The 26,639-nt window shown below is 44.6% G+C and overlaps 1 protein-coding gene across 2 annotated transcripts in view; it reads right to left on the reverse strand.

Moving 5' to 3' along the window:
- CALN1 (calneuron 1) overlaps positions 1 to 26,639 on the reverse strand; it is a 458,323-nt gene that overhangs the window by 221,529 nt on the left and 210,155 nt on the right. For both annotated transcript variants that reach the window (XM_065893120.1, XM_065893121.1), the window contains one exon: positions 2,656 to 2,799. In XM_065893120.1, coding sequence (XP_065749192.1) covers positions 2,656 to 2,799 — 144 coding nt within the window. The remainder of the gene's footprint in view (positions 1 to 2,655; positions 2,800 to 26,639) is intronic.

The raw sequence follows: 26,639 nt of genomic DNA on the forward strand, positions 1-26,639 counted from the left end.
TACTGTTACACGCAGAGCCGGCAAGGCACCCCACTCCCAAGGAACCACCTAATGAAAGCCTCATGGAGAGACTAAGGTTGCACAGACTCAGGCTAATTCCATCTGGGCCTCGTGCCGAAGCTATGACCTCACCGTTGGGCAAACCAACAGGGACCCCAGAAAGAAAAGATCAGTATGTGGGCCAGACCTGCTGCTAATCACAGCCAGCTGGGATGCAGGGAGGCACCGCCATCTTCCTGCCGCCCCTGGATACCAGGACCAGGATCTGCGGGCCAGGAGGCGCGGTCATCTTACAGCAAAGAATGCTAAGTTCTGGCCCAAACACTTGTGTGTGTGTGTGTGTGTGGCATTTCGCCATAAAAACCTCTGCCATTCTACAAGTTTCACGCCAAAGAGAAGCTTAATTAGGTAGGGCCAAATCTCTGCAGAGAATCCCCAGTTACAGAAGCTGGGGAGGAAGGATATAATTAGAACCTGATTTTTTTTTTTTTTTTTAACAGAACAGCTCAAAAGGCCCCATTAAGAGAAGGACACTGACAGACCATCCATATCCAGAACTCAGGACCCCAGAAATTTTACTTACCAGCATCATTTGCAAAACATGTAAAAACACACACTTCAGCCTCAGCTTGGGCATTTTTCTTCCCTTAGCTCTTTTCACACTTAAGCATTTGATATGTTGCAAAAGCAATTCCTTTTGCCTACTCTGCTACATTGTTTGTACATTTGTTGTACGCTGAATCTTTTGGAGGCAACAAAAGTTTGAGGAAGCTGTGGGTTCGAACCCTGGTCCGGGAAGACCCCACATGCCGCAGAGCAGCTAAGCCCGTGCGCCACAACTACTGAGCCTGAGCTCTAGAGCCCGCCCGCCGCTAAACTGGTGAAACCTGAAGTCTCTTAAACTGTAACCCCTATATGGATATGGATGCCTGAGTCCTGACGGGCCCACTGAACAGCACCATCAACACGAGATCCCCTGGGGACTCCCGAGTCCTGGTGGAATCAGGGAGGATTTGAAAAAAAATATAAAAATTCCCCGTGAGCCAGGGTCTGATGAATGGATATACACAGAACAAGGATGGACCTGGACGAAGACCCTTAAATCTCAGAGGAGTGACTCTCCCACGATAGCCCCAGATCATCTGGACTAAACGTTGCTAATTCCATTTGCTCTTAGTCCAGTGGACCATGTTTTATTTTACAAGTTGTGGGAGAGTTTCTTTTAAGGAAGAAACTCTTTTTTTTCTTTTTTCTGGAAATGTATCTCTGAAGTGATGATGGGAATTCATGGACATATACAACATGTGCTTTGCTCCAGGTTGTCAGAAATACCTCTACATACAAAGCAAGGTCGATTCAGGCCTGCAAAGACCCAGTGAGTCACAATCCATCAAGGCTGTGAGGACAGGGTTGGCACTCCACATACAACTGAACATCGCTGATAAAATATCTCTTTCCTGAACCAGCAAATAAATGCCCACAGCTGCACTTGGTGGTTGGCACTGGGGTCCATTCACCATACGGTCACACTTATTATCATCCTTCCAACAAATCCAGCAGGATAACAGGACACAGCCATGTTCTTGCAATTAGTCTGCAGGCCAAGCAAACACCTCCCTACCAGGGTCTTCATCTGTCTCTCCCAAAGACATCCTGCCCCCCTCCTATATTTCCTTCTACTTGGTCTCTACTTCATGAGTATACCCAAGAGTCCCCAGAGCCCACCACTTTGAACCCTTTACACCTGGAATCAAGCTGCTTTTCAGAGGGGGAGAGTGTGTGTTGAAAACAACAAAATAAGAAGGCTCCTTCCTGGACCTTCAGCCAAGGCAGGAAGGTCACAGCCAGTTTTAGAGCAGGAAAGAATCTTAAGGATCATCAAATGCCGTCATTTTTCAGAACTGTTTAGATACAGTGAACCCCTTTTCCTCAATGTGATTGTATGTAGAAACCCAGTATGTAAGACAGAGAAAAGAAGCTGTTATAGCCAAATGATGGAATGTGATTTGGCCATAAAAAGCAACGAAGTAGTGATACATGCCACAATATGAATGAACCCTACAAATATTACCCTAAGTGAAAGAAGCCCATCACAAAGGACTGTTATTACATGATCCCATTTATATGAAACAGCCAGAAGAGGTCAGTCCATAGAGACAGAAAGTAGATGAGTGGTTGCCTAGGACTTGGTGGGGGATAGAGGGATTGGGAGGTGATGAATAAGAGGTACAGGGTTTCTCTTTGGATGGTGAAAATGTTCTAAAATTGATTATGCCATTGGTTGCACAAATCTGTGAATACACTCAAAGCCATTGAATTGTATAAGTTACATGGGTGAATTTCATGGTGTGTGAATTCTGTCTCAACAAAGCTGTTCTGAAAGCAAAACAAAACCCTTCTCAGTGCTCCACCAGCCAGGCCCCCTTCCTCACCCTGCTCCCTCTAGAGGCCCCAGAACCACTTCTGCAGACCCCTAGAGGTCTACGGAGTGTGGTTTGAAAAACCCTGATCTAGTTCAAGTTTCCACTCCTCAAAGGTAAACCAAGACATGAATCAAAGTCTTTCGACTCCAAGTGCAAGGGCCCTTAAACCCAAGATCTCCCTGATGAGTCCAGGCTCATTCCAGTGGGGGGACGCTGCAGGCCCGGGTCTCACCGTCCATGTCCAGGCGCTGCATTATGATGGCCAGTTCCACCTCACTCGGCATGTACCCCAACGAGCGCATGGCCATTCCCAGCTCCTGCTTGGAGATGAAGCCATTGCCGTCTCGGTCCAGAACCCGAAAGGCCTCTCGGATCTCTACAAGGGGAAAGCAAAGAAAGTCCAATGTCACAAGGTGTGGTCTACTGCATTGAAATGGTTGGCGATTGTTGGAAACTTCTAGCTGCTTTACAAATAGTGATGTGTCAAAACCCTTTAATCTGATAAAAAGGGTGGCCAAAAGAGGAACAAAAGAAAGGAAGAAAAAAAAGAGGGAGAGAAAAGGAGATGGGAGTAAAGGAAAGGGAGAGAAGAGGGATAAAAACAGAAGAACAGCTTTGGAAGGAGGAGATAACTGGCCCTGAGCATCTAACACACAGTAGCCGGTAAACAATTAAACGGTGGTCCCAGCTGGGAATTGTGTTAGCCGACACTTTCCCAACAAGGATGACGATTAGGTTTCAGCGGTGAGAAGACAGTTACTAGCTTGGACCGTCAGGAGGAAAGAGAATGAGATTCCCCTTTGCAGACTTACATTTCAGCTCCCTGCTGCCGCAGGAGCTGTGCCGAAAGCTTTCTCAACCTCCTAGGAGGACAGGAGTTAAGTACCCTGCTGGTTTTATTTCATTCCTCTAATTTACAGCTGTTTTACGGCCATAAACGACCTCAGATCAATAAGAGTGTCATTAAGAGCCCCAGAGCCACCTTTAATCACATTCTCTGGGGCTGGCAGAGAATTTGACTCTGCCATCAAGAAGGCCATTTCACCCAGCAGGGAAACTCCCATCCTCTTACCCCAACCAGAGCTGCTCTGCTTTCCACCCAGAGTGCCTCCCTCCGGAGCCCCACCTCTGCCGCCGCCTGTTCGTCCTGGGTCGGCTGAGCATTTCCTAACACATCACACCCCTGCGAGGTAGGTCATGGGAATTCGATTGGAGATCACAGTCTGCGGATGAGAGGTACATCAATTGTCTCTGAGCTCCAGACAGCTTTGATTTGTCATCAATAAACCCAGTGTGAGCCCAGCTACAGCAGCTGCCAGTATTCATCAGGCCAATCAACAAGCAGCGGCTGCCTATACCTAAGGAACACGGGAGTTAGGACTGCAGAGAAATCTGCCGGACATCGTGGTTCCCCTCCAGAGCCCCTCACTCCAGGTGGGAAGATAAGATCCAGGCAGAAATTTGAAAGAACTCTTCAAACTAATGCAAGATGCTGGCCCTAACCATTTACAGTCATCCCTTGGTATCGGCAGGGCAGCTGGCCCTCGAATCCATGGGTTCAGCATCCATGAAGGGTCAACTGTAATTACCACTTCTCTCAATATCTGACTATCCTCCCAGCAAACACACTGAACCCTTACCCGAGCAGGCTTTCCCTTTCCTATTTGTATTAATTCCCTGGGGCTGCTCTAATCAATCACACAAACGTGGTGGCTTAAATAACAGAAAGTTATTGTCTCACAGTCTGGAGGCCAAAACTCTCAAATCAGTATCACTGGGCCAAAATCAAGGTGGGGACAGACCCGTACTCCTCCAGAGGATCCAAGGAAGATTCTTTTCCTGCCTCTTCCTACAAGCTTACTTCCTTGGCGTGTGGCCGCATCACTCCAATAGCTAGCTGCTCTGTGATCACATCACCTTCTCGTCTTCCGTCTGTGATGTCCCTCTGCCTCCCACTTACAAGGACACTTGCGATTGCATTTAGGGACCACCGTATAATCCAGGATAATCTCCCCATCCCAGGATCCTTAATTTAAAGACATCTGCAAAGACCCTTTTTCCAAGGTGACATTTACAAGTTCCAGGGATGGGCATCTGATACCTTTGGGGGTTGTTTTTCAGCCCTCTACACTCTACCATCAAGTGCTTCCACCTGAAATACCTTGCAATCCTCTTTACCTGCCCAAATCATATCGGTCCTCCAAGACCAAGATGAGGGCAGCATATTTCACAAAAACACCTTCGCTCACCACAGCCAAGTTCCCTCACTGCCGACTGTCCAGCAGGTCATTTACTCCTCCCACGTGACACCTCGCACGTGCCAACTAGAAATAGGATGAAATCATGGTGCAGAAATCACGGCTTCTCGGAGCTGCAAGCTCCTCGTACATTTCATTCACAGCGGTATGTTCCCACCTACGCTCTGAAGGAGGCGCTAGACGGACAGCTGTTCAATGCACGATGGGTCTGAACAAATAAGCATCAGATATTAGCAGCAGATTCATTATCATCGGTGCTAATTCAGCGCTCTGAATGCGCTACGTGAATAAATGTGTGCTCCGGCAGAGGGAAGCAGCCTGGGAGCCAAGACCCTGGGCTCCCAGCCAGGCATGTTAGCTAATTAGGTCTGCGGCCAAATACTGAGGCCTCGGTTTGTTCACGTGTAAATGAGCTGGGTTGGCCAAGAGAATCCTTAAGGTCCTTTGAGCCCCTTTCTAAGGATCTGTGCACATCGTTAAAGTGTTAAGAGAAGAACAGGAAGCCTGTGTTCTCTTTCACACCCTATTGATCTGCTGTTCAAACACCCCTCTTTTTTCCATTGATGATATAGAAAACATTTTAGCCCTTTCCAAATTCTGAATTAAGAGGTTTGTCTGCATTTTGAGAATTTTCTCATCAATGCAACATGCCCAAGATTACCTAAAGCGGCCATATGTTTTCCTACCAGGTGCCAGGTGGCCCTAAAAGAGCTTAGAGCCACGGCTCAGCTTGAGATCACGTCACACAGTGCTCAAGGACACTGGGGCAGAGACCACGCCTCACTCAGCCGACGTCTCGACGCCAAGGGCAGGAGGATACAGAGGGAGGTCTCCTGAGACGGGAGTCAGCCTACAAGGAAGTCCATCTAGCTCTGCCCTGCGACCAGGGCAGGCCTCTCCCTCAGCCCTGTGCTCAAGGCTGGTGGGACAGTGATTCAAGGTTCATACTGTGGATCTCTGGTGTCACCACGCTCCTGGCCTTTTTCCTTACCTATTGCCTCAAATGATACCTTGAATTCAAAAATAACGCCAACTCCTTCCCTAGCTAGCATTCAGAAAGAAAAGCATGTCAGTAACTTATTAGGTAGAGAAATTACACGGACGAAGTAGCCCAGGTCATGAAAAATAATCATTCTCTCCTAATGTAGGGTGGCACCAGGTGGTCAGAAAGCCAGGGGCATTTCTCAGGGTTTAGGAGCTAAAACAGAGTTTATCTGTCCCCAAAGTTTACACCTCCACAGATGAAGCTGAATTGATTTTAGCATACCAGGTCCGTTAAAGCTATTGGAAAATTCCCCAACAGCAAAAGAACAAAGCAAATGAGAACTGAAACTCACAATGAAAGCCCATCTGGGCCACGGGCACCCAGTGATGGACTGAACGCTCCATAGGGCTGAAAGGAGAACCATTAAAATGATTTGAATATGGATGAGAGTGATCATCGCTGGAGGGTCTCTCTACTGAAAAACAGGGTGATGGGCAAAGAGAAAGGAAGAGCACATCTATCAAGACTGCAGTTTTCTTTGTCTTGAGAGGTTCTGGACTTGACCTCTGGGAATGGGGACAACCCCCTCAAAAGACCAGAGCTAGACCTACAGGGGAATGCTACATTTTTCAGTTTATACATTAGTTGATGCTTCTAATGAAAAATGCCCCCAAAATGTATAAAGAAAAAAATTATCTATAATTCACTGGTCAGCAATAACCACTGTTAACATATTAGGGCATTTTATTCCAAACTTTTTTTAAGTACAGATATTCCTCAACTGGGCTCATGCTCTCTCTATAGCTTTATATCATTGTTTTTTTCATTTAACACACTATCATTTCAATCTTCCATATTGTTAGCTAGGCTTTAAAACATCATTTTCGATGGTTACGTAGTATCTCATTAAATCACGACAGCCAAATTGATGTCACCAAACTCCTAGTGTGGGACATTTAGATCAGTTCTGATTTTAAATAATACCACAATGTAAATCTTTGTACATAAATTTTCATGTCTTTTGATGATCACCTCCTTAAGATGATATCTTAGGAACACAAGTATTGGGTCGAAGGGCAGTTTCTTAACATATATTGCCAAGTTGTCCTCTATGACCCGTTTCTACTCACATCACTTCTGAGACCAAATGTATGGGGTTTTTATCCCACACCAACTAATTCTCCAGCTCTCTGGATGCCAATAAGATGGTGTCCAGTGATTTAACCCAGTTCTGACACTAACTACTCAGAGTGAGTGCAGACCCTAAAGGGGAAGTCCCACAAAACTGTCCTCACTTCAGACGCCAGCCACCAGTCTAGGCCACGTGGACTTGTGACCAACCAGCTATGAAGTCAAGGGTTCCCACAACTCCTCTTCAGATTCGATAATTTGCTAGAATAGCTCACAGAATTCAGGAAAGCTCTTTACTTACATTGACTGGTTCATTATAAAGGGTAGAACTCAGGAACAGCCAAATGGAGGAAATGCATAGGGCCAGGTATGGGGGCGGGGTATGGTTTGCACAGAGCTTCCATATTCTTTCTGGACACCACCCTCCCAGCACCTCCATGTAGTCACCAATCTGGAAGCTCTCCAAACCCCATCATTTAGGGGTTTTAATGAAGGTTCCATTATGTAAGCCTGGCTGTTTGAATCATTGGCTATTGACAACAGAACTCAATCTCCAGCCCCTCTCCTCTCCCTGGAAGTCACTGGATGGGGCTAAAAGTTCCAACCTTCTAATCATGCTTTGGTCTTTCTGGCCACCAGCCCCCATCCTAAAGCTATCTAAGGACACCAGCCACCAGTCATCTCATTAGCATACAAAAGACACTCTCATCACTCCAGAGGTTCCTAGGGTTTCAGAAGTTTGGGGCAGGAGCCAGGGAAGAAGACCAACCATATATATTTCTTTTTTTTGCGGTACGTGGGCCTCTCACTGTTGTGGCCTCTCCCGTTGTGGAGCACAGGCTCCGGACGCGCAGGCTCAGCGGCCATGGCTCACGGGCCCAGCCACTCCGTGGCATGTGGGATCTTCCTGGACCGGGGCACGAACCCCTGTCCCCCGCATCGGCAGGCGGACTCTCAACCACTGCGCCACCAGGGAAGCCCCATATATATTTCTTATACAATATCACACTCTCCAAAAAGGCAGTATCAGTTATCAGGGTCCTCCATTTTGCATCATTTTTATGCACAGAAACCCAGTCTCCTCTGAGATGTACCTTTCATCTAGCTATGCCGAAGTTCAAGATCCAGGTGATTACAAAGGGAGGCTTCAAGGAAGAGGAGGCGATTCAGATATTGCCTGAAAAAGACCTGCAGGGTAAGCGCAGGACCCTGGGTGGATCTCACACTCAGCACGGGACCAGGCCCAAAGGAGGTGCCCAGGAAACACCCACACTCATGGCTGAGATGAGGAAACCGAGGCTCAGAGAGGGGAAAGGGGCTCCCCTAACATGGGAGGAGGAGGGATGAGAGGGGAGAGACCCACCCTCCTGAGTCCAGACCAGGACTGCTTCCAGGGCAGGATGCTGGGTAGTTCTTCCTAAGAGGAGATGGACCATCTCCCACAGTCCAGCTGACTAGCCAGCATCCTGGGGACAAACCTGGTGCTTCTCCCCAGAAGGAGTCATTTGTCACATGGCAACAAGCACCTTCTCAGGGAAATAGCCCAAGGCAGAAAACAGGCATCGCACCATCTGGCACGTGAGGCAATACTGCATGGATCTGCAAGCAGCAAACTGAGTGGAATTTATCTGTGAGCCTGGTAATAATCAATACAATTAATTTTTCATAAAGTCACACTGCTCTTAAGCTGAATATCCTGAGATAGAGAAAAATCAGGTTCTGAGCAAACAAGATCATTTTGTGGATTTAACACTGATGTGGAGGCCAGAAGAGCAAGTTCCAGAAATAAACCAGAAGCAAACTGAATGGCGAGGAGAGCGCCTCTCGGGCATGGCTCACACCCCCTCCCCTCCCTGGGGTCTTAGGAATCATCAAAGCTACGTTTATCTTTGCATTGTTCAATTTAACTCAACCTTACAAATATTTCTCGGGCACCGACTGTGTGGCAGACACCCTTCTAGGTGCCAGGTCCTAGGTAACCAAGGTATAAGGCAAACAGGACATGGATTTGGAAGAGGTGGGGCCCACACGGAGCCCCCAGTGGGAAGGGACTGTGGAGGACAGCTTGGTGGCTGGGACTCAGATTTTTTTCTGGATCTCTCAGAGTATTATTCTAGAAACCAAGTCTTTTCCCTGACCTCTGGAATTTCTCCTGGGCTGAAAAAAAAAAAAAAAAGAACTTTCTAACAGAAAACCAACAACTAAATCCAAGAGAACATGAGGGCTCTTTTTGGTTTTGCTTTTTAATGAGGCAAAAATTATTTTTAAAGGCAACACAGCTTTGGGTTTTTTGTTTGTTTAAATTTTATTGGAGTGGAGTTGATTTACAATGTTGTGCTCGTTTCAGGTGTACAGCAAAGTGATTCTGTTATACATATATTTACATATATTCATTCTTTTTCAGATTCTTTTCTCATATAGGTTATCACAGAATACTGAGTAGAGTTCCCTGTGCTGTACAGTAGGTCCTTGTTGGTTATCTATCTTATATATAGTAGTGTGTGGTAACCACAAGTTTATTTTCAATATCTGCAAGTCTGTTTCTGTTTTGTAAATAAGTTCATTTGTATCATTCTTAAAATTAGATTCCACATATAAGTGCTATCCTATGATATTTGTCTTTCTCTGTCTGACTTACTTCACTCAGTATGATAATCTCTAGGTCCATCCATGTTGCAATACAGCTTTGTTTTGATTCTGTCAGTCCAGGCTTGGGGAGAAGATGCAGGGCAGCCAGTGCACCGGCCTCAAGAGGAGCCAGGAAGGAGGCCTGGAGTTGGCGGTGAGGTTGACTCAGGCCCTACTATGTGACCCAGATGCTTCTGTTTGCCACTAGGTAGGGGCAACCTCTAGAAAGCCCAGCACCCAGCCCACCCTTTAATGACGCATGGAAGAGGGCTAGACAAAGACAGCAAAAGGGCATGTGATGGGGCCCTTCAGAGCAAAGTACCTATGGAAATACCACACTTTGTTATTAAAAAAGCCACTCCCTAGCCAGGGAAAGCCAGGATAGCACACAGCCTTTAAAATTCCAATCCACAGTAAGAAATGCACAGTACATCATGACAGATGCAAAATATAGTTATAATGAATATGGGGGAGGTGAATGAGTATATTAGGTTGAACCATATAAAACTGCTTTTGTATAGATAAAAAAATGGTCAAACAGTAGCAATTTCTTCTGGCTCCAACTACTATGTAAGAGCTAAACCTACTGTGGGCTTAACTATACCAGGCACTGCTCTGAGTGTTCTTTGTATGTTAGCTCATTTATTCCCGGCAACAACCCACGGAACGTTGCCCTTCACCTGAGGCCACGTGGTTCTAAGTGTCAGGGCAGTGATTTGAATCCAGGCCTGCTGGCCAGAGTGCGCACTCCTCAACTTCACACTCTACCTCTTCAAACACATGCTTCCTGAGAAGGACACACCCTTCCCACCTGGGACACACTCTATTTTCTAGTCTATTTCTTTCTCCTTATTTTTTTTTTCCCCGCACACTCCAATCAGTGAATTTGATCTCCCTACTCATGCATGGCTCAGGCCCCACTCTTGGAGAAGCTCTGACCTCACCCATGTCTCAGCTTCCCCACTGCAGCCTCTATCTCACTATTACTCTCTGGTACACCCCCTTCTTGTTATGTTACAACTTCAGACTCTCCCTAGCAGTCTCCCAAGCTCGTCCTAGAATGCCCCAGGCATCTCTCTGTCTCTCCTGAATCAATGCCCTCCTCCATCATGGCGGCTGTCATGGGACCATCTCATTTCCTATTTCTGCACTGAGCAGTTAGCTCTCATTCACTGCCACAAAGCAGCACATGCTACCCAGCTTTGTACCACTGTCTACTTAAACAGCCATCTTTCTTGGGTCCCAGAGGGATGTTACATTCTGGAAGGCTAGAGAAAAGTCTTTGTTTTTGGAACCCCCGTAGGCCAACCAATCTTATGACGTAAGACCTGCCGAGAGACAGATTTAGTCCTTGCAGGTCTAAGACCTCCCAGCTGCACCTCGCCTGCCCCTGCCCCCTGCCCTCTGCCCCCTGCCCTCTGCCCCCTGCCCCTTCTGTAACAACCTCAGCCAAAGGATGTAAGCAGCTTTGGGCAGCTCTTTGCAGGGGGTCCTTTGTCTTCCCACTAACCTTAAATCAGCCGCCCCCTCATCTCCGGGTCCTAGCACACCTTCCAAATCTTTTGATCACACAATACCTTGCCTAACTTGTTGGTTCTTTCCGTAGATCAAAGAAGTAGAAATGAAGAATAAGTAATTAACAGATGACCAGATCTCTTCCCCAGCTTCCCCTTCAGTAATCTCGTGAACAAACTGTGTGAACAAGAAAGCATCCAAAGAAAAATCACAGGAAGTGGACAAGCCCACACACCATGGGGGATGGCAATGACTCTGACCCCCAATCTCAATGATTAACTGAAATTATTTCCTTTCTTCCCTTTAAAAGCTTTCATGGCTGAGCAGACTCTAGAGAGATGGTTTCTGGGAGACACTGAGTCCACCTTCTCCCCAGATTTCCGGCATTCTGATTAAAAGCAACTTTCCTTTCTACCGACGTTAATCTCTCTCACGAGTATTGATTTTTTGAGCGTCAAACAGCCGGACCTGAGTTCAGTACCAAGATTCGGTGGGGGGCAGAAGCAGGCAGATTCCGTCAGCCACAAGGATTTACCCGTTTTACAGACCAAAGCCTAATAGAACAAGAGGACAGTGATGGTCACACGTGTATAGCTTGACTTGTCTGCTCCTAATTCATCCATGTTGTAGTCTCTTAGGCCAAAGCATCTTCAGCACCTAAAACAGGGCCCAAAAGACACGCTCAGTCCATGAAATGAAAATTCTCCTAAAGTCTTCTTCCAAACAATTCATGGCACTGAGACTCAGGGCAAAATGACAAATGGTGGAAGTTGCAGGAACTGGCTGGAATCCAGAAAAGAATTCCCCTTCTGTTGTGGAATTTTTCAATTTTAACTCTCATCAGACCTGTCCTTCTTTTGCTCACAGGCAAGGGCGCACATAAACATGGCCCAAGTCTTGTTTCTCGTAGCCTGGCAAATACAGCTGCCCTGGACTTGTTGCCTAGAGAAAGGTAGGTAGTCAGATGGAATTCAAGACAACGTGAGCCCAAGCCCCGCACTCAACTGTGCAGAGGAAAAGACACAGGTTTGGACTCATTCACAGCCACTCGGGGGAAGCCCACGGAGCGACCCCCTCCTTCAGCTCACCAAATTCCTGCACACCTCCCTGCCGCATTGCTTCCTACTCCACTGTGCCCTCCTGATCACTGATAGAGGGCCTGGATATGAAGAAATTGTTCTCCACTGCAGCTGACATAGATATCCCGTTATCAACAGAAAGCAATTTATTTGCTTAAAATTGCCAACTCTCGCATTTTGTTTTAATGTGCTGGTTCTCTATCAAATTAAGTTTGGACCTCTGAAAAGACGATTTGCAAACCTGGCACTGGCTCCAGTTTGAGAAATAAAACTGAAATCAGCTGAGGCAGACTGATCCTGCGCCAACCCTCCAATATTACAAGGGCAGCTCAGGAAAGGGGGGAAACTGCTTTAGGAATTCTACCCAGACACTTAATCCTAAGGGAGTCACAAGAGAAGAAGCCAACTCTCCCAGAACACACAGGTGCACACACATGCACACGCAAATCACTCCAGATTTCTCTTAAAGAAGAGGTGACCTGTCTGGGAGTCAAGGAGAAGCGCCACGTCTGGTCGTGTGGATTTTCCGATCGTGGAGGCCAACAGTGTGATAAAGGCAACATTTCAATCCATGGAGAAAAAGAAAGATGGCTTCATATAGAGGGCTGTAATGACCAGCTGAGAACTTGGAAAATATTAAGTTACAACTATACATCACACCATCTACCCAAATCTACTTCTGAGAAATTAAAATATAGAGGGAATTAAAACAATAATAATTAGACAACAAAAGAAGTTCTTTCTAAAGAACTGAAGGCTGGGAATTCCCTGGCAGTCCAGTGGTTAGGACTTGGCGCTCTCACTGCCGAGCGCCTGGATTCAATCCCTGGTCGGGGAGCTAAGATCTTGCAAGCTGCTCAGTGCAGCCAAAAAAAACCAAAAAAACAAAAAACGAAAAAAAAAAATAATAAAGGACTGAAGGCAGATTGATACATAAAAAAGCCGATAACACTAAGAGACAACCTAGAAAGTAAGCCAAGATGAATTGACATATGGCGAACAAAGGGATCATCATTGGTATGTAAAAGGTTTTACTGGAATGCCCCAACAGAACAATGGAAAAAAACACAAGCAGACTTGCCCTAAAAGGAAAAATACAGAGAGTCAAAAATCGTATAAAATAGAATTCCACCTCACTATTAATTTTTTCACTTGTGGTACTTTTTACTATTAATTTTCTAGCACAAATGAGTAGAACCATAATACACCATGTTTTATGTATCAGATTCATATCCAGATTCATATCAATAAGGATTTGCTGGTGTCCACCACGTGCCAGGTACGTTCTAGAAGCTAGGATGTGATAGGGACCACAACAAAGATCCCAGGTCCCACGGACTTGGATTCTAAGGGGTGGGGGAGACAGACAGTAAACAATAGGCCTTTTGTAAAGTAACTTAACACCACGCGTAGGAAAGGGATAACAGAGTTAGTGGGGGCGCAGCACTGAGGAACCAGCGGGGGTCGGGCGGTGCAAGGAGCAGGTTCCAGAGTAAACACAGAGGGGGGGACGTCTGAGCAAAGACTTGAAAGGGCATAGCCATGGGCTTTCTGGGGAAGACTGTTCCAGACAGAGGGAACAGTCAGGGCTAAATCTTTAGGTGGTCATGTGCCTGGAGTGCTGGAGGGCTGCCGAGGGGGCCAAGTGACAGGGGTGGGGAGAAGGAGGGGGGCATAGTGGAGAGATGAGGGTGCAAAGGCCGATCACGTAAGGCCTTGCGGGCCACTGTCGGCACTCTGAATGAGGAGGGAGCCATGGCAGGTTGCCGAGCCAAGGGGTGATGCCGTCTCACTTGTGTGTTAAAAGGACGCCCCTGTCCAAAGAAGACACACAGGTGGCCAACAGGTACTTAAAAAGGGGCTCAACCGTCACTAATCATCAGGGACATGCAAATCACAACCACAGTGAGGTATTACCTCACAGCTATTAGAATGGTTCTTATCAAAACGACAAGAGATAACAAGTGTTGGCGAGAATGTGAAGAAAGGGAACCCTTGTGCACTGTTGGCGGGAATGTAAATGGGTGCAGCCACTATGGAACACAGTATGGAGGTTCCTCAAAAAACTTAAAAATTGAACTACCATATGATATAGCAATCCCACTTCTGGGTATATATCCAAAGAAAACAAAATCACTATCTTGAAAAGATATCTGCAACCCCATGTTCACTGCAGCATTAGTCACGATAGCCAAGATATGGAAACAACCTTCCATCCAACGATGGAAGAACGGATAAAGAAAATGCGGCATATATATACAATAGACTATAATTCGGCCATATAAAAGGAGTTGAGACAACTGCCAATTGCGATAACGTAGATGGACCTTGAGGGCATTACGCTAAGTAAAATAAGTCAGACAGAGAAAGACAAATACTGTATGATCTCACATAGATGTGGAATCTAAAAGCAAACAAAGCAAGCAACCTGAACTCATAGATACAGAGAACAAATTGTTGGTTGTCAGAGTCAGGTTGGGGCTGGGGGAATGGGTAAAGGTGGTCAAAAGGGACAAATTTCCAATTATATACAAATAACTCATGGGGGGTATAATGTACAGCATGGTGGCTATAGTTAATAACACTGAATTGCATATTTGAAAGTTGCTTAGAGAGTAGATCTTAAAAGTGCTCATCACAAGGAAGAAAATTTTATAACTATGGTGACAGATGTTACCTACACTTATTGTGGTGATCATTTCACAATATACACAAATATCAAATCATTATGTTGTGATGATTCAGATAATATTATATCTGAAACTAAGATAATGTTATGTACCAATTATACCTCAGTTTTAAAAAAAGAATGCCTCTGGCTGCTGAGCTGATAGCAGATTGTGAGGATAACATGGGAGCCGAGTGAAGATGCTACAGTGGTCCAGGGGAGAGAGCAAGCCAGGAGGGAGAAGTGGTTCTGGATGGATTTGAAGGCTAAGTCTCCAGCAGGATGTCCTGAGAGACGGGGTATGGGATGGGAAAGGAGGGGAACGGGAGGTTTCTGGCTGCAGCAACTGGAAGTTCAGCAAGGCCCATTTGATGGTGTGCCCAGAATTAGCAAGACGAGATGGTAAAAGCAACTCCGCACCCTGCTGGTGGGAGTGTGAACTGGCTGCCTCTGCAGGGCAACCAAGCGGCAAGTACCAAAAGCCTTAAGAATATGGACCTTGTTTGGATCCCAAATAGAGCAAGTCTTAAATGGACATTTTTGAGATGCATAATAGAGAAATAAGCTGATTTAAGTTAGCTATACCGATGGTATTTTGGAGGAAATGATATACTGTTTGGGCTTTGCTTTAACATACTCCAGGAAAAAAACGCAGGGGGCAGGGGTGACAGAATAAATACAATTGGTAAAATGCTGAAAAAGCACTGAAGCCCAGCGGTGGCTACTCCAGGGCTTACACTAGCCCCTCTGTTTGTCAGTAAGATTGACAATTTCCATAATAGAACTGTTTTAAAGGTGTGTATACCTTTAGACCCAGCAATTCCATTTGTGGAAATTTATTCTAAAAAATGTTTTAGGATAGTTATTTGTAAAGATTTACTTACAGAGTTACTTATCACAGCGTTATTTTATATATAATTATTATTATTATTATAATAAAAGTGGGAAACCACAAAAAATAGATGTAATCTATTTTGTTTTTATTTTTTTAATTTTTATTGGAGTATAGTTGATTTACAATTTTGTGTTAGTTTCAGATGTACAGCAAAGTGAATCAGTTATACATATACATATATCCACTTTTTTTGTTTTAGATTCTTTCCCCCATATAAGCCATTACAGAGTGTTGAGTAGAGTTCCCTGTGTTATGCAGTGGCCCTTATTAGTTATCTACATATAGTAGTGTGTATATGTCAGTCCCAATCTTCCAATTTACCTCTCCTCCTGCTTACCCCCTGGTAACCATAAGTCTCTTTTCTACATCTGCAACTCTATTTCTGTTTTGTAGATAAGTTCATTTGTACCCATTTTTTAGATTCCACATAAGCGATATCATATGATCTCTGTCTTTCTCTGTCTGACTTACTTCACTCAGTATGACAATCTCTAGGCTCATCCATGTTGCAGCAAATGGCATTATTGCATTCTTTTTTATGGCTGAGTAATATTCCATTGTACCACATCTTCTTTATCCGTTCCTCTGTTGATGGACCTTTAAGTTGCTTCCATGTCGCGGCTATTATGAATAGTGCTGCAATGAACATTAAATACATTGCTTTATGCAATCTAATTAAATTAATGATAATAAGCAATTCAACTGAAAACAGTAGAAAGATCAGAAATTGGTCTGGATATGTACAGAATTTTAGTATATCACAAGAGTGACATTTCAAATAAAGGGAAAAGATGGATTTAATAAATAATTTGGGGACAAGTAAGTAGATATCTGGAAAAAATTGAAAATGAAACTATACTCCACACTTTATACCCAAATATATTCCAAAAGAACCAAAGATTAAATACGTAAGATGGAGCCATAATTATAAGAGAAAAAAAATATGAGGAAATCTATTTTATAATCTGAATGAATAACGCTATCCTTAGTAGGGAACAAACACCAAAAGCCATTAAATGAAAGACTGATAAATTCTAAGTAAAAATTTAAAACTTCCTCATGACAAAAATCACTGTAAACTAAGTCAAAAATCAGAAACAAAGTAAAAATATATGCAAGTTACATTACAAGCGAGGAGCCAATTCCTTCATATTTAAAAAGCTCCTGTATATCAATGAAGAAAAGGCCAGCAAAAGGAAGATGCTCAAAGAATATGGGCAGACACTTAGTAGCTCCCAGGAAAGGTATTACAAATGCCTCTTAAAACTATAAAACAATGTTCAACCCAACTCAGAGTAAGAGAAATGCAAATTAAAATGTCATTTGTATATTTTCACCTGTGAGGCAAGTAAAGATCAAGAAACGTGATAACACGCTGTGTGGATAAAGCTGTGAGGAAGCAGGCCCTCTGAAACTTTGGGGGTAGAAGTGCAAGTTAGTATAATCTCTTTGAAGTGCAAAATGGCAATGTCTATTCTATTAAAAATGCACACTTTAACTCAACAAACCTCTAGAAATGTATCCTACAGCTCTAATCACACACGTGTGGAGTGAAGCATTGAACCAGGCTATCAGTCGCAGCAGTGATTACATATATATGTTTCAAAAGATCGGCTTTAACGACATTTAGGAATTATTGTTAATTGTGTTAGGTGTGATAACGGTATTGTTTTTTAAGTCATTTTTAAAATCTATACTAAAATAATTACAGATGAAATGATAAAATGTCTGGGATTTGCTTTAAAATAATACAAGAAAGAGGAGAGTTGGCAGATGGGGTACAGATAAAACAAGCATGGTCCCAAGTTAAAGCTGGGTGATGGGCCCACAGGTGTTCATTACACTTGAATTTTCCATGATAAAACATCAAAATTTTAAAAGATCATAATCAACTCAAATGCCCATAAACAGAGAACGGATTCAATAAATCAGAGTACATCCAAGCAATGGAAGAGTATAGAGCCGTAAAAAGAGGAAGAATGCTCTCTAGATCCTGATGTGGAATGACCTGCAAGATGTATTGTGAAATGAAGAAAGCAAGATGCAGAAAGGTGTGCATCAAATGCTACCATTTGTATAAAAAGAAGAAGGAAAAAAGATGACACAAACTTGCTTGTAAATGTCCAGAATCACTCTCTGGATGAACATACAGGATTCAGGGGACCGTGGTTCCCCTGGGGAAGGGAACTAGGTGGGGAGGAAGGACAGGATAGAGGGACACTTTCACTATAAACACTTTTCTTCCTTTTGAAATGTGTACTACTAATGTATATATATTCAAATAAAAAATAAAATGTATGATTATTAAAATATGCACTAAATCATTAATAGTGGTTGTTGCTGAAGGTTAAGGTTATGGGTGATTATTATCCTTTTCCAAACATTCTACAAGGAACACGTATCTCTTAAGTAATCTGGGGGAGAGGCTGAGGTTATATTTGAAAAAGCAAAACCAGCAAATGACTTAATCAAAGAGCTTGTCTCAACCATCAAACAGAAGGTGACCCACGGACTCCCTGATGTCTGATGCTGCCACTGCCCTCGTCCTTCCCCCGCCGCCCCGTGCAGTGCTCTGAACATCCACAGGTCATCAGGGACCAGGCTGGGTGAGGACCTGATGCTGGGCAAGTTCTGGCTCTGCCCTTAAAGCTCTCATGATGGGGCAGGCAGGGAGAGAGGCAGAAACGCAAACAGGAAATTACAGTGCAATGTGATAAGTGCTATAATACCCACGACTTACGAAAGCTGGGGGGTGGGGGCGGGTGTCACGGGAAGAAACTGATTCTTCAGTGGGGAAAATGCATAAGATCTTTAAAGATGGGTGGTAATTGGATTCAAGATTATATGGTGATGATTCAATCTAGTGTCAATGATGCAACGGCTGACCCCATTTATTAACTGGCCACCCTTGGTGACTTAGCACTGAAACAGTTCCTAATCATCTACATTAGTTCTCCAGTGCAGAGCTGAGCTAACTCTACTCACCATTCCTCTTCATGCTTTTTCACTTGGACCACGTATCAGAACAACAATTTTGCTCCATTCCCAGACTCCTCCTCTTCTAAGTGAACTCACTATACTTAATCACTGCTTCTTGAACAGCTCTTACTTCCACTCCACTCAAGAAACCCAACACCTGGCTTCATTCTGGTCCTCGGCCTCACCCATCATTCTCCAACCCTGAAAGCTTAAGCTCTAACTTTTCACTCTCATGAAACAACTTCATAGTTTTCCAAAGGTCACTCTCACGAGGCTGTTCTTTTCCCTTTCTAAGACCTTAATTCCTCAGCATTTCTCCAGACTGCCAGCCCGCCACTGTCTTCCTTTCCTGTTCAACCCAATTAGACAAGTTACCTAGAGCCCAATTCAATTCAACCACTCTCTTCCCAACACTCTTACTATCACCTCCTAATTTCCCACTAGTCCTGTTCTGTGCAACCCAAGCAGCCTCCCCACCTCCATAGCCAGACACAATCCTTTCCCCATCGCCCTATTCAAGATCTTCATCGTTCTCCTCAAGCTCCCAATCCCACTTCCTGAAGCCATACTCAAACTCTCAGTAAATAATGTGGGCCTCCAGTTGCTCTTCACAAAAGAAAGGGGTCATCAGTCCAGAATGGCTTTAATTTTTCACCCCTTTTCCCCTGTAAACTTACCTACTACAAAATACATTATCATTCCCTCTCTTGTTTTAGACAAGAGGTATCCCATTCCATCTGTGTTGGCCTCATCTAATGGGACTCCTCAGAGTCTCTTGACCTCGTCCCTCTCCCAAACTTTTGGCCATTTGCTTTGCTGTAGCTATTGCCACCATGGTGACTCGAGTCAGAGTCCTTTAGGGCCACGTGACCCCAAGGCCTGAGGCCAAGGCCAGGGTCTCTCACTCCCCGACAGCTTCTACGTTTGGATAGAGCAATACACAGTGTATGCAATCCGGCCTCCAAGTGGTGGCCAAATGGGTTTGATGACACACTCCAAAAGCACAAGTGTATTCACTTCCTGAAAATTCAATTTTAACAATTAGAAAGAAAAGAAAGGAGAGAGCTAGGAAATAAACTTCCTCTCTCTTCCTCTCTCCAATGGACGGTCCCCAAACACTGTTTCTCTTCAGCTGATCTGGAGTCATCCTGCATAGCTGAGACCTCATGAAAAGATGGTCAACCTAGCAATGCATCCCTTGTTGTTTGCTTTCCATCCTTCTTTCTCTCACTACTCTTTTCCCTTTCTTGCTGCCCTGGGTTTGCACCTCCTCAAAGACATTAGTACTTAACCCTTGCCTCAGGCTCTGCCTTCCAGAGCTAACCTGCCATGCAGATTATGAATTCCATTACTTCCTTCTTGTCCAGAGACTTTGAACTTTAGTTATCCCCTCACTTCTATACAGAAAATCCTAGGGAATGATATGAGCAAACCCTTATAATCCCACAACCAAACTGTATCAAATCTTAACACTCTGCCATGTTGGTTTAGTTTTTAGAAAAAGAAAACGAAATTAGACATCACAAACACAAGTGAAGTTCTCATATCTCTCTCCTTGTTCCTATTTCTTTCATGGCCCAGATATAATCACTGTCTTGGTTTCGGTATTTATCATTCCCATTTGTGTTTTCTAAAAATCTTTATTTCTTATAAAATGTTTCAAACATGAGTCCGAAACAGAGAATAATATAATAAACATGTGTTTACTTAACACAGGCTTTATCAAGTCTTTACATTATACCATGTTCACTTCAGAGCTTTTTTAAAAAATAGCTTCGTTGAAGTATAATTTACGTACAATAGTTTGAAACCCCTCCCTATAGATCACCTCCTTATTTCATTCCTCTCTTTTCAACCCAATGATTTCAGTACTTATTGTCACCTTGGACTTTTTCATCTTTATTTTGAATATATATGTGTTTGTGTGTGTTCATATGTGTGTGTGTGTGTGTGTGTGTGTGTGTGTGTCCGCACGTTTGTATGTCTGTGATGGGTATGCATACATAATATCATGGATACACACATAGATACACATGTTGATTCATATAACTCGTTTATTTTGACTATTGTATAGTATTCCATCTCCAGTTGATTGGCATGTAAGTTGCTGAAATGTTTTTATATGCAAGGTATCCCCACAATGAATATTCTTGCAGCCTGTGTAGCCAGTGCCTCTGTCTTAGCAGCTGCCCAGCGAGTTACAGGCTGGAGGCCAGGAAATAATTATGCTCAAATACGCTGGACATGCTTCTGCTTTGTGTGCCAACTCTGTTTCTGATAACATTCTGTGTCCCTGCCTAATGAATGAAGGGCCTTAGCATGTGGGAGGGGTCTCTTCTATGTCGGCCACCAGGAAGGCTGAAGCATTAAGTACATCTGATGGACGCTGTGCAATTACTAAAAATAATGTTGTAGATTCTTAGTGACATAGAAAATGTTCATAATTTATTGTCAAGTGGAAACATTTCTAAACTTTATGTGTTATGTGATCATCATATCGAACGGTGAGATTATACCAAAAAGATCCAGGAATCAGCCTGAAGGGGCTATTAGTAACATCAGGATAAACATTGACAGAAAGAGATGATGATCCATTAAATAAAACAGGAATTGATGAGTTAATTCTGATCTAAATGAATGAATGAATGAATAAATGCGGATAAGAAAAGGCTCTTGCTTATAGCATAATGCCAGTAAGTCTAGAAGCAATGACGGACTTAGAAAAGTCATCATTTGGTAACCACCACAATAATAATTGATTCAGGCAAGAATGACTAATGGATACTAAAACCACTGGGCGAAAGTTTAATGAGGATCATATATATAGTTTCAAAGTATTTCCCCCACAACACTTATTAATTATGAAGGGGGAAAGAGTCACTTTACAGTGAGAAGCCTGGCAGACTCTATCTTAATTCAGTGATCAAAGTTAATAGCACCAGTAATGGGACAAATCATCATTGTGTCACCTGATCAGTTGCCATGAGACGGACACATCACCATCACCTCTGTGATATTTCTGCCAAAGCTGCACAACTTAAATCTACCACAAGGAAGCATCAGACAAACCCAACATGAAGGGCATGTTACAAAGTAATGGGCCTATAACCTTCAAAGATGTCCGGGTGGTGAAAGCAAAATAACAAAACAAGACACAAAGCCTGAGGGACCTTTCAAGACTGGAGAAAACCGAAAAGACATCACAGAAAAATGCTAAATATGATCCTGGATTGCATGATTTAGCTGTAAAGAGCAGTACTGGGATAAGTGGGAAAATTTGAAGGGAGACTATCAATTAGGTGATGGTATTATACTATGTTTCCTGATTCTGATGATTATATCGTGGTTATGCAGGAAAGTGTGGAAAATATGCACAGAGAATTCAAGACTCATTGGGACATCATATCTGCTGCTTACTCTAAAAATTGTATAGATTTGGGAGGGAGAGAGAATGATAAAGTAAATGTATTCACATGTCATCAATCAGGGAACCTGCGTAAAGGACAAACAGGAGTTCACTGTACTATTCTTGAAATATTCCTCTCGATTTGAAATTATATAAAATAAAACAGTAAAAAAAAAAGACTATGTGATGTCAATTGTATTACATCCATATGATAGAATTTACACACAATCTAAAAGCACATTTACTAAGCAACATAAGAAAGCCTATTTTCTTAAAAAAAATTCGAATAAAAACTTATATAAGTGGGCTTCCCTGGTGGCGCAGTGGTTGAGAGTCCGCCTGCCGATGCAGGGGACACGCGTTCGTGCCCCGGTCCGGGAAGATCCCACATGCCGCGGAGCGGCTGAGCCCGTGAGCCATGGCCGCTGAGCCTGCGCGTCCGGAGCCTGTGCTCCACAGCGGGAGAAGCCACAACAGTGAGGGGCCCGCGTACCACCCCCCAAGGAAAAAAAAAAAAAACGTATACAAGCAATGTGATTTTAACTGTAAAAACATGCCTAGGGATAAAAAGACAGGAAGGCAATACAACCGAATGTAAGGGTGAATGATTGTGGAATGGCGATATTCCAGATGCTTGCAGGCAGTTGGGAGTGGTCTTTATACTTTCCTTTATTTACAAATGTGTCCACGTGTCTAATTTTTATGAGAACAAAATGAAATTAAAAACAAAACCAAAAGCCATGAATGAACTGAGGGCTTGAGTACAAACACTCTCTCCCTTCTGGGGTCCGTTTTTCTGGGACTATCTGAAATCTCAAAGGGGAAACCACAAAACTCAAGGCATCTGTTCTTACACCTGATTCCTCTGGAAACTCTTTTTTTTTTTCCCAACTTGTATTCATCAGTTCAGCCGTGAGAAGCAAGCCAGCCACAGACACTGCCCTTCGATGGGCTTGCAAGGTGCATGCGTATTTTAGCACAGGCTGACAACTGAGTTAGCTAATTTTCAAAGAGGGTGCCTGCCATCCCATTCAACAACATAAAAAGCAATTTGTTTAGGGGGAGAAAAGCCATTTCAACATTAAAACTGGTTCACAGCAATATGCCTGATAAAAAAGACAGCAGGTAAGGGAACTGTTGGCAACCCCATCTCCCCGCCTGCATCCTCCCCCTTTTACTCATCACCTTTTCTCTCGGATGTGTCACCTGGAATGGAAAATGAAGGTTTCACGATGGGGAAACAAGTTGGGACATTTTTTAAACTCTAGAGCAGTGAACCAGGACGGTTCACACATTCTATTAAAAAAAAAAAAAAAAAACTACAAAATATTTCATTATTCTGCTCTTTCCCCCTGAACACATTCTAAAGGTTTCAATGTCATTATCCACAATTCAACCTCAAAAATACCCCCTCAACCCCTTGCCTGCTTGGTGACTGTACCTCCACCATGAAGAATAGTGGGGCTAAACTAAAGCAGCACATCAAACCAGGTTTGCTTGGCATCAAATTCCTCACTACCTCCCACCCACTCATTCATTCAGCAAGTATTTACAGGGCTGCTGTCCAATGCCAGGCCAGAGCCCACGGCGATGCAGAAGGGAAGATCTCCCCTGTTTGGTGTGCCAGGCTCTTGCCAATCTGGGTCTCTCCCCACACCTCAGCATCCTCCACCCCACCACACGCCAGGTACCGCTTTTGTTTTTTAATTTTTATTTTAATTTTTGTTTTTTTAACATCTTTATTGGAGTATAATTACTTTACAATGGTGTGTTAGTTTCTGCTGTGTAACAAAGTGAGTCAGCTATACATGTACATATGTCCCCCTATCTCCTCCCTCTTGCGTCTCCCTCCCACCCTCCCTATCCCACCCCTCTAGGTGGTCAGAAAGCACTGAGCTGATCTCCCTGTGCTATGCGGCTGCTTCCCACTAGCTATCTGTTTTACATTTGGTAGTGTATATATGTCCATGCCACTCTCTCACTTTGTCCCAGCTTCCCCTGCCCCCTCCCCGTGTCCTCAAGTCCATTCTCTGCGTCTGAGTCCTTATTCCTGTCCTGCAAAAAAAACTGGTTCTGAAGAACCTAGGGGCAGATACCGTTTTTTGCTGTATCAGGACCAGACCTTTTCTTTAAGGCCATGGGCTATTTTGCTACTCAGAATACCCTCTTCCCTTTGTCTTCCGCAAATGATGAACACCTATTTAATCTTTAGAATTTATAGCCGAAGTCAGGTTTCCTACCAAGGGCTCCTTGGGAAGGGAGAGGAGAGCTCTGACTCTCCCTGGAATCCTGCGGACGATTCCACCAGAGTAGCTAGGAAGTGCGCTCAGAAGTGCCCTGGGCCACAGCCCCGCCTCACCCCTGTACCTCCTGCAGGGTAGACAAAGCAAGAAGCCCCCTCAGGGGTGACACCCCAGCCCTGCAGGTGGGATGCCGTCAGTCTGGGACCAGCCAGCTCTGCCCAGAGAAGGAGCTCAGGGCACTGAAGGCCAACCACCTGCCAGATGGCACTTCTTGACACATGTCCCAGTGAAATATTGTCTCTAATAAACTGTTCCTGGAGCTACTGGCCCTCCATCTGTTTCCCCCACACAGAGGAGCTCAATAACTGTCTTGTCAATGGCAGAATAAATGAACGAATGGGGACAGCACCGGGTAGATCTTTAGTGGCGGGAGCTGGCTCTGCACACAGATAATAGGGTGGCCTCGGCAGGGTCCCGGAAGCTGCGTGGGGCGTCCCAGGTGGCAGGCTGTTGGAGCTCACGGACTTACAGGACAGGCTAGAATGTTGCTTTGCCTCTCTGCACACACAGACTCCTGGGAGAAGAAGGGAGGGTGTGTCGGGGCCGAGCACCACTGCCCGTCCCAGGGCACTGGGGCCTTGCCCTGCAGCCCTATGGCAGCGGGTCACCAGCTGAGAGGAAGCAAGTAGCACCATTCTGAATCTCCCGACAAGGGAGGGTAGAGGACACCCACCTCCCAGTGGAGATCATGGCAGACTCAGGCTAGAGCAGCCCCAGGGACTGAGCCTGACCTGGCACCATATTGTTCAACTGACCCAAGGCCACAGTCACTGGCTCCAGCCTCTCTGCTTCCTGGGAAGGCCGCCAACAATCATTCATTGGGAATGTCAATTTCCCTGTCAATTTCTCCCTTCGACTAAGGGGCCCAGGGAGGGGAAGGCCCAGTGTTAAAGCTTCCTCCAGCTTCTAGGCACTGCAAAAGGGGTACAAGGACAGGTAGTACCTACCTTTTGTTTAGTAGATCTTCCCGAATCTGTTACCTATGCAAGATGGAGCCCAAGTTCCAATCAGGTTGGGAGGGCCCCAATTATTTGAATAATTAAGTAAAGGGAACTGAGGCATTGAACACTTTTTCTGCTTTAGGAATACACCCAGTTTCTGCGATGGAAGAAGCCAGGCAAACTTATGTTCTAGTGGGTAAGACAGATGACTCACAAACAAGAAGGAAGCTTCAGACAGTGGCAAGGGCTATAAAAAATAAAATAAAACATGCAGTGTGTGGAGGTGACCGGGAGGGTGAGAGGCCCTCCCCGAAGACAAAGCATCAGGGCTGAGACCCAAATAGAAACAGGAGTCGGCCATGCAGAAAGCTAGTGGGAAAGCCACCCAGGCAGGGGAACAGCCAACACAAAGATCCTGAGAGGGTGAGCTCGACGCTGAGAGAACAGAGGGAACGTGTGCGGACTGGAGCACAGTGAGTGGGGCTCAGAGTGGCCATGTTCAGGCCTCTCCATCTATCAGCTGTATGCTCCTGGGCAAGTTACTTCCTTCTCTGTGCCTCAGTTTCTTATATTTATAAAATGAGAATAATACTAACATCAACCCTGTAGGTTGTAAGGATTCAATGATATAAGACATGTGATGTACGTATTTCAGGCACAGAGTAGATAATAAAAGTAGCTGTGATGATGATGATAATGGGTAAGAGGAAGATGACGACGAAGAGAATGATGATGACGATGATGGGAAAGATGATATAATTATGGGGAAGGAGAAGTTGATGATGACGACAATGATGATGACGATGACAGGTAAGATGATGATGACGATGTCATCGTCAAGGACCTCCATGTTATCATCAAGGGTCTCCAAAGTTTCCATCGCTGAGGCCCTCCCCAGTGACAGGAACACTCTGCGCTATCTATCAAGAAGGCCCTACTCTCACCCTTGGCCCACACCGCCTTCTGGTCATTAGCATTTCCCTGGTTGCATTCTCACAAGCTCATCCCTGCTTGTAAGACTCTGTATCCATTTGCTAGGGTTGCTATAACAAAGCACCACAGACTGGGTGGCTTAAACAAGAGAAGTTTATGGTCTCACAGTTCTGGAAGCTGGAAGTCTGAGATCAAGGTGCCGGCAGAGTTGGTTCCTCCTGAGGCCGTGAGGGAGCACCTGCCCCCTGCCCCTCTCCCCTAGCTTCTGGTGCTGTGCGGGCAGTCTTTAGTGGTGCTGGGCTTGTGCATCGCTGCCTCCATCTTCACATGAAGATGTGCTTGTCTTTGTCCAAATCTCCCTTTATAAGGACACCAGTCATACTGGATTAGGGCCCACCCGAATGTCCTCATTTTAACTTGATTACCTCTGCAATGACCCTATCTCCAAATAAGGTCACATTCTGAGGTACTGGGGAGTTAGGGCACCAACATACC

The sequence above is a fragment of the Phocoena phocoena genome, chromosome 15 (assembly GCF_963924675.1).
Source record: "Phocoena phocoena chromosome 15, mPhoPho1.1, whole genome shotgun sequence".
Taxonomy (NCBI): Eukaryota; Metazoa; Chordata; class Mammalia; order Artiodactyla; family Phocoenidae; genus Phocoena; species Phocoena phocoena.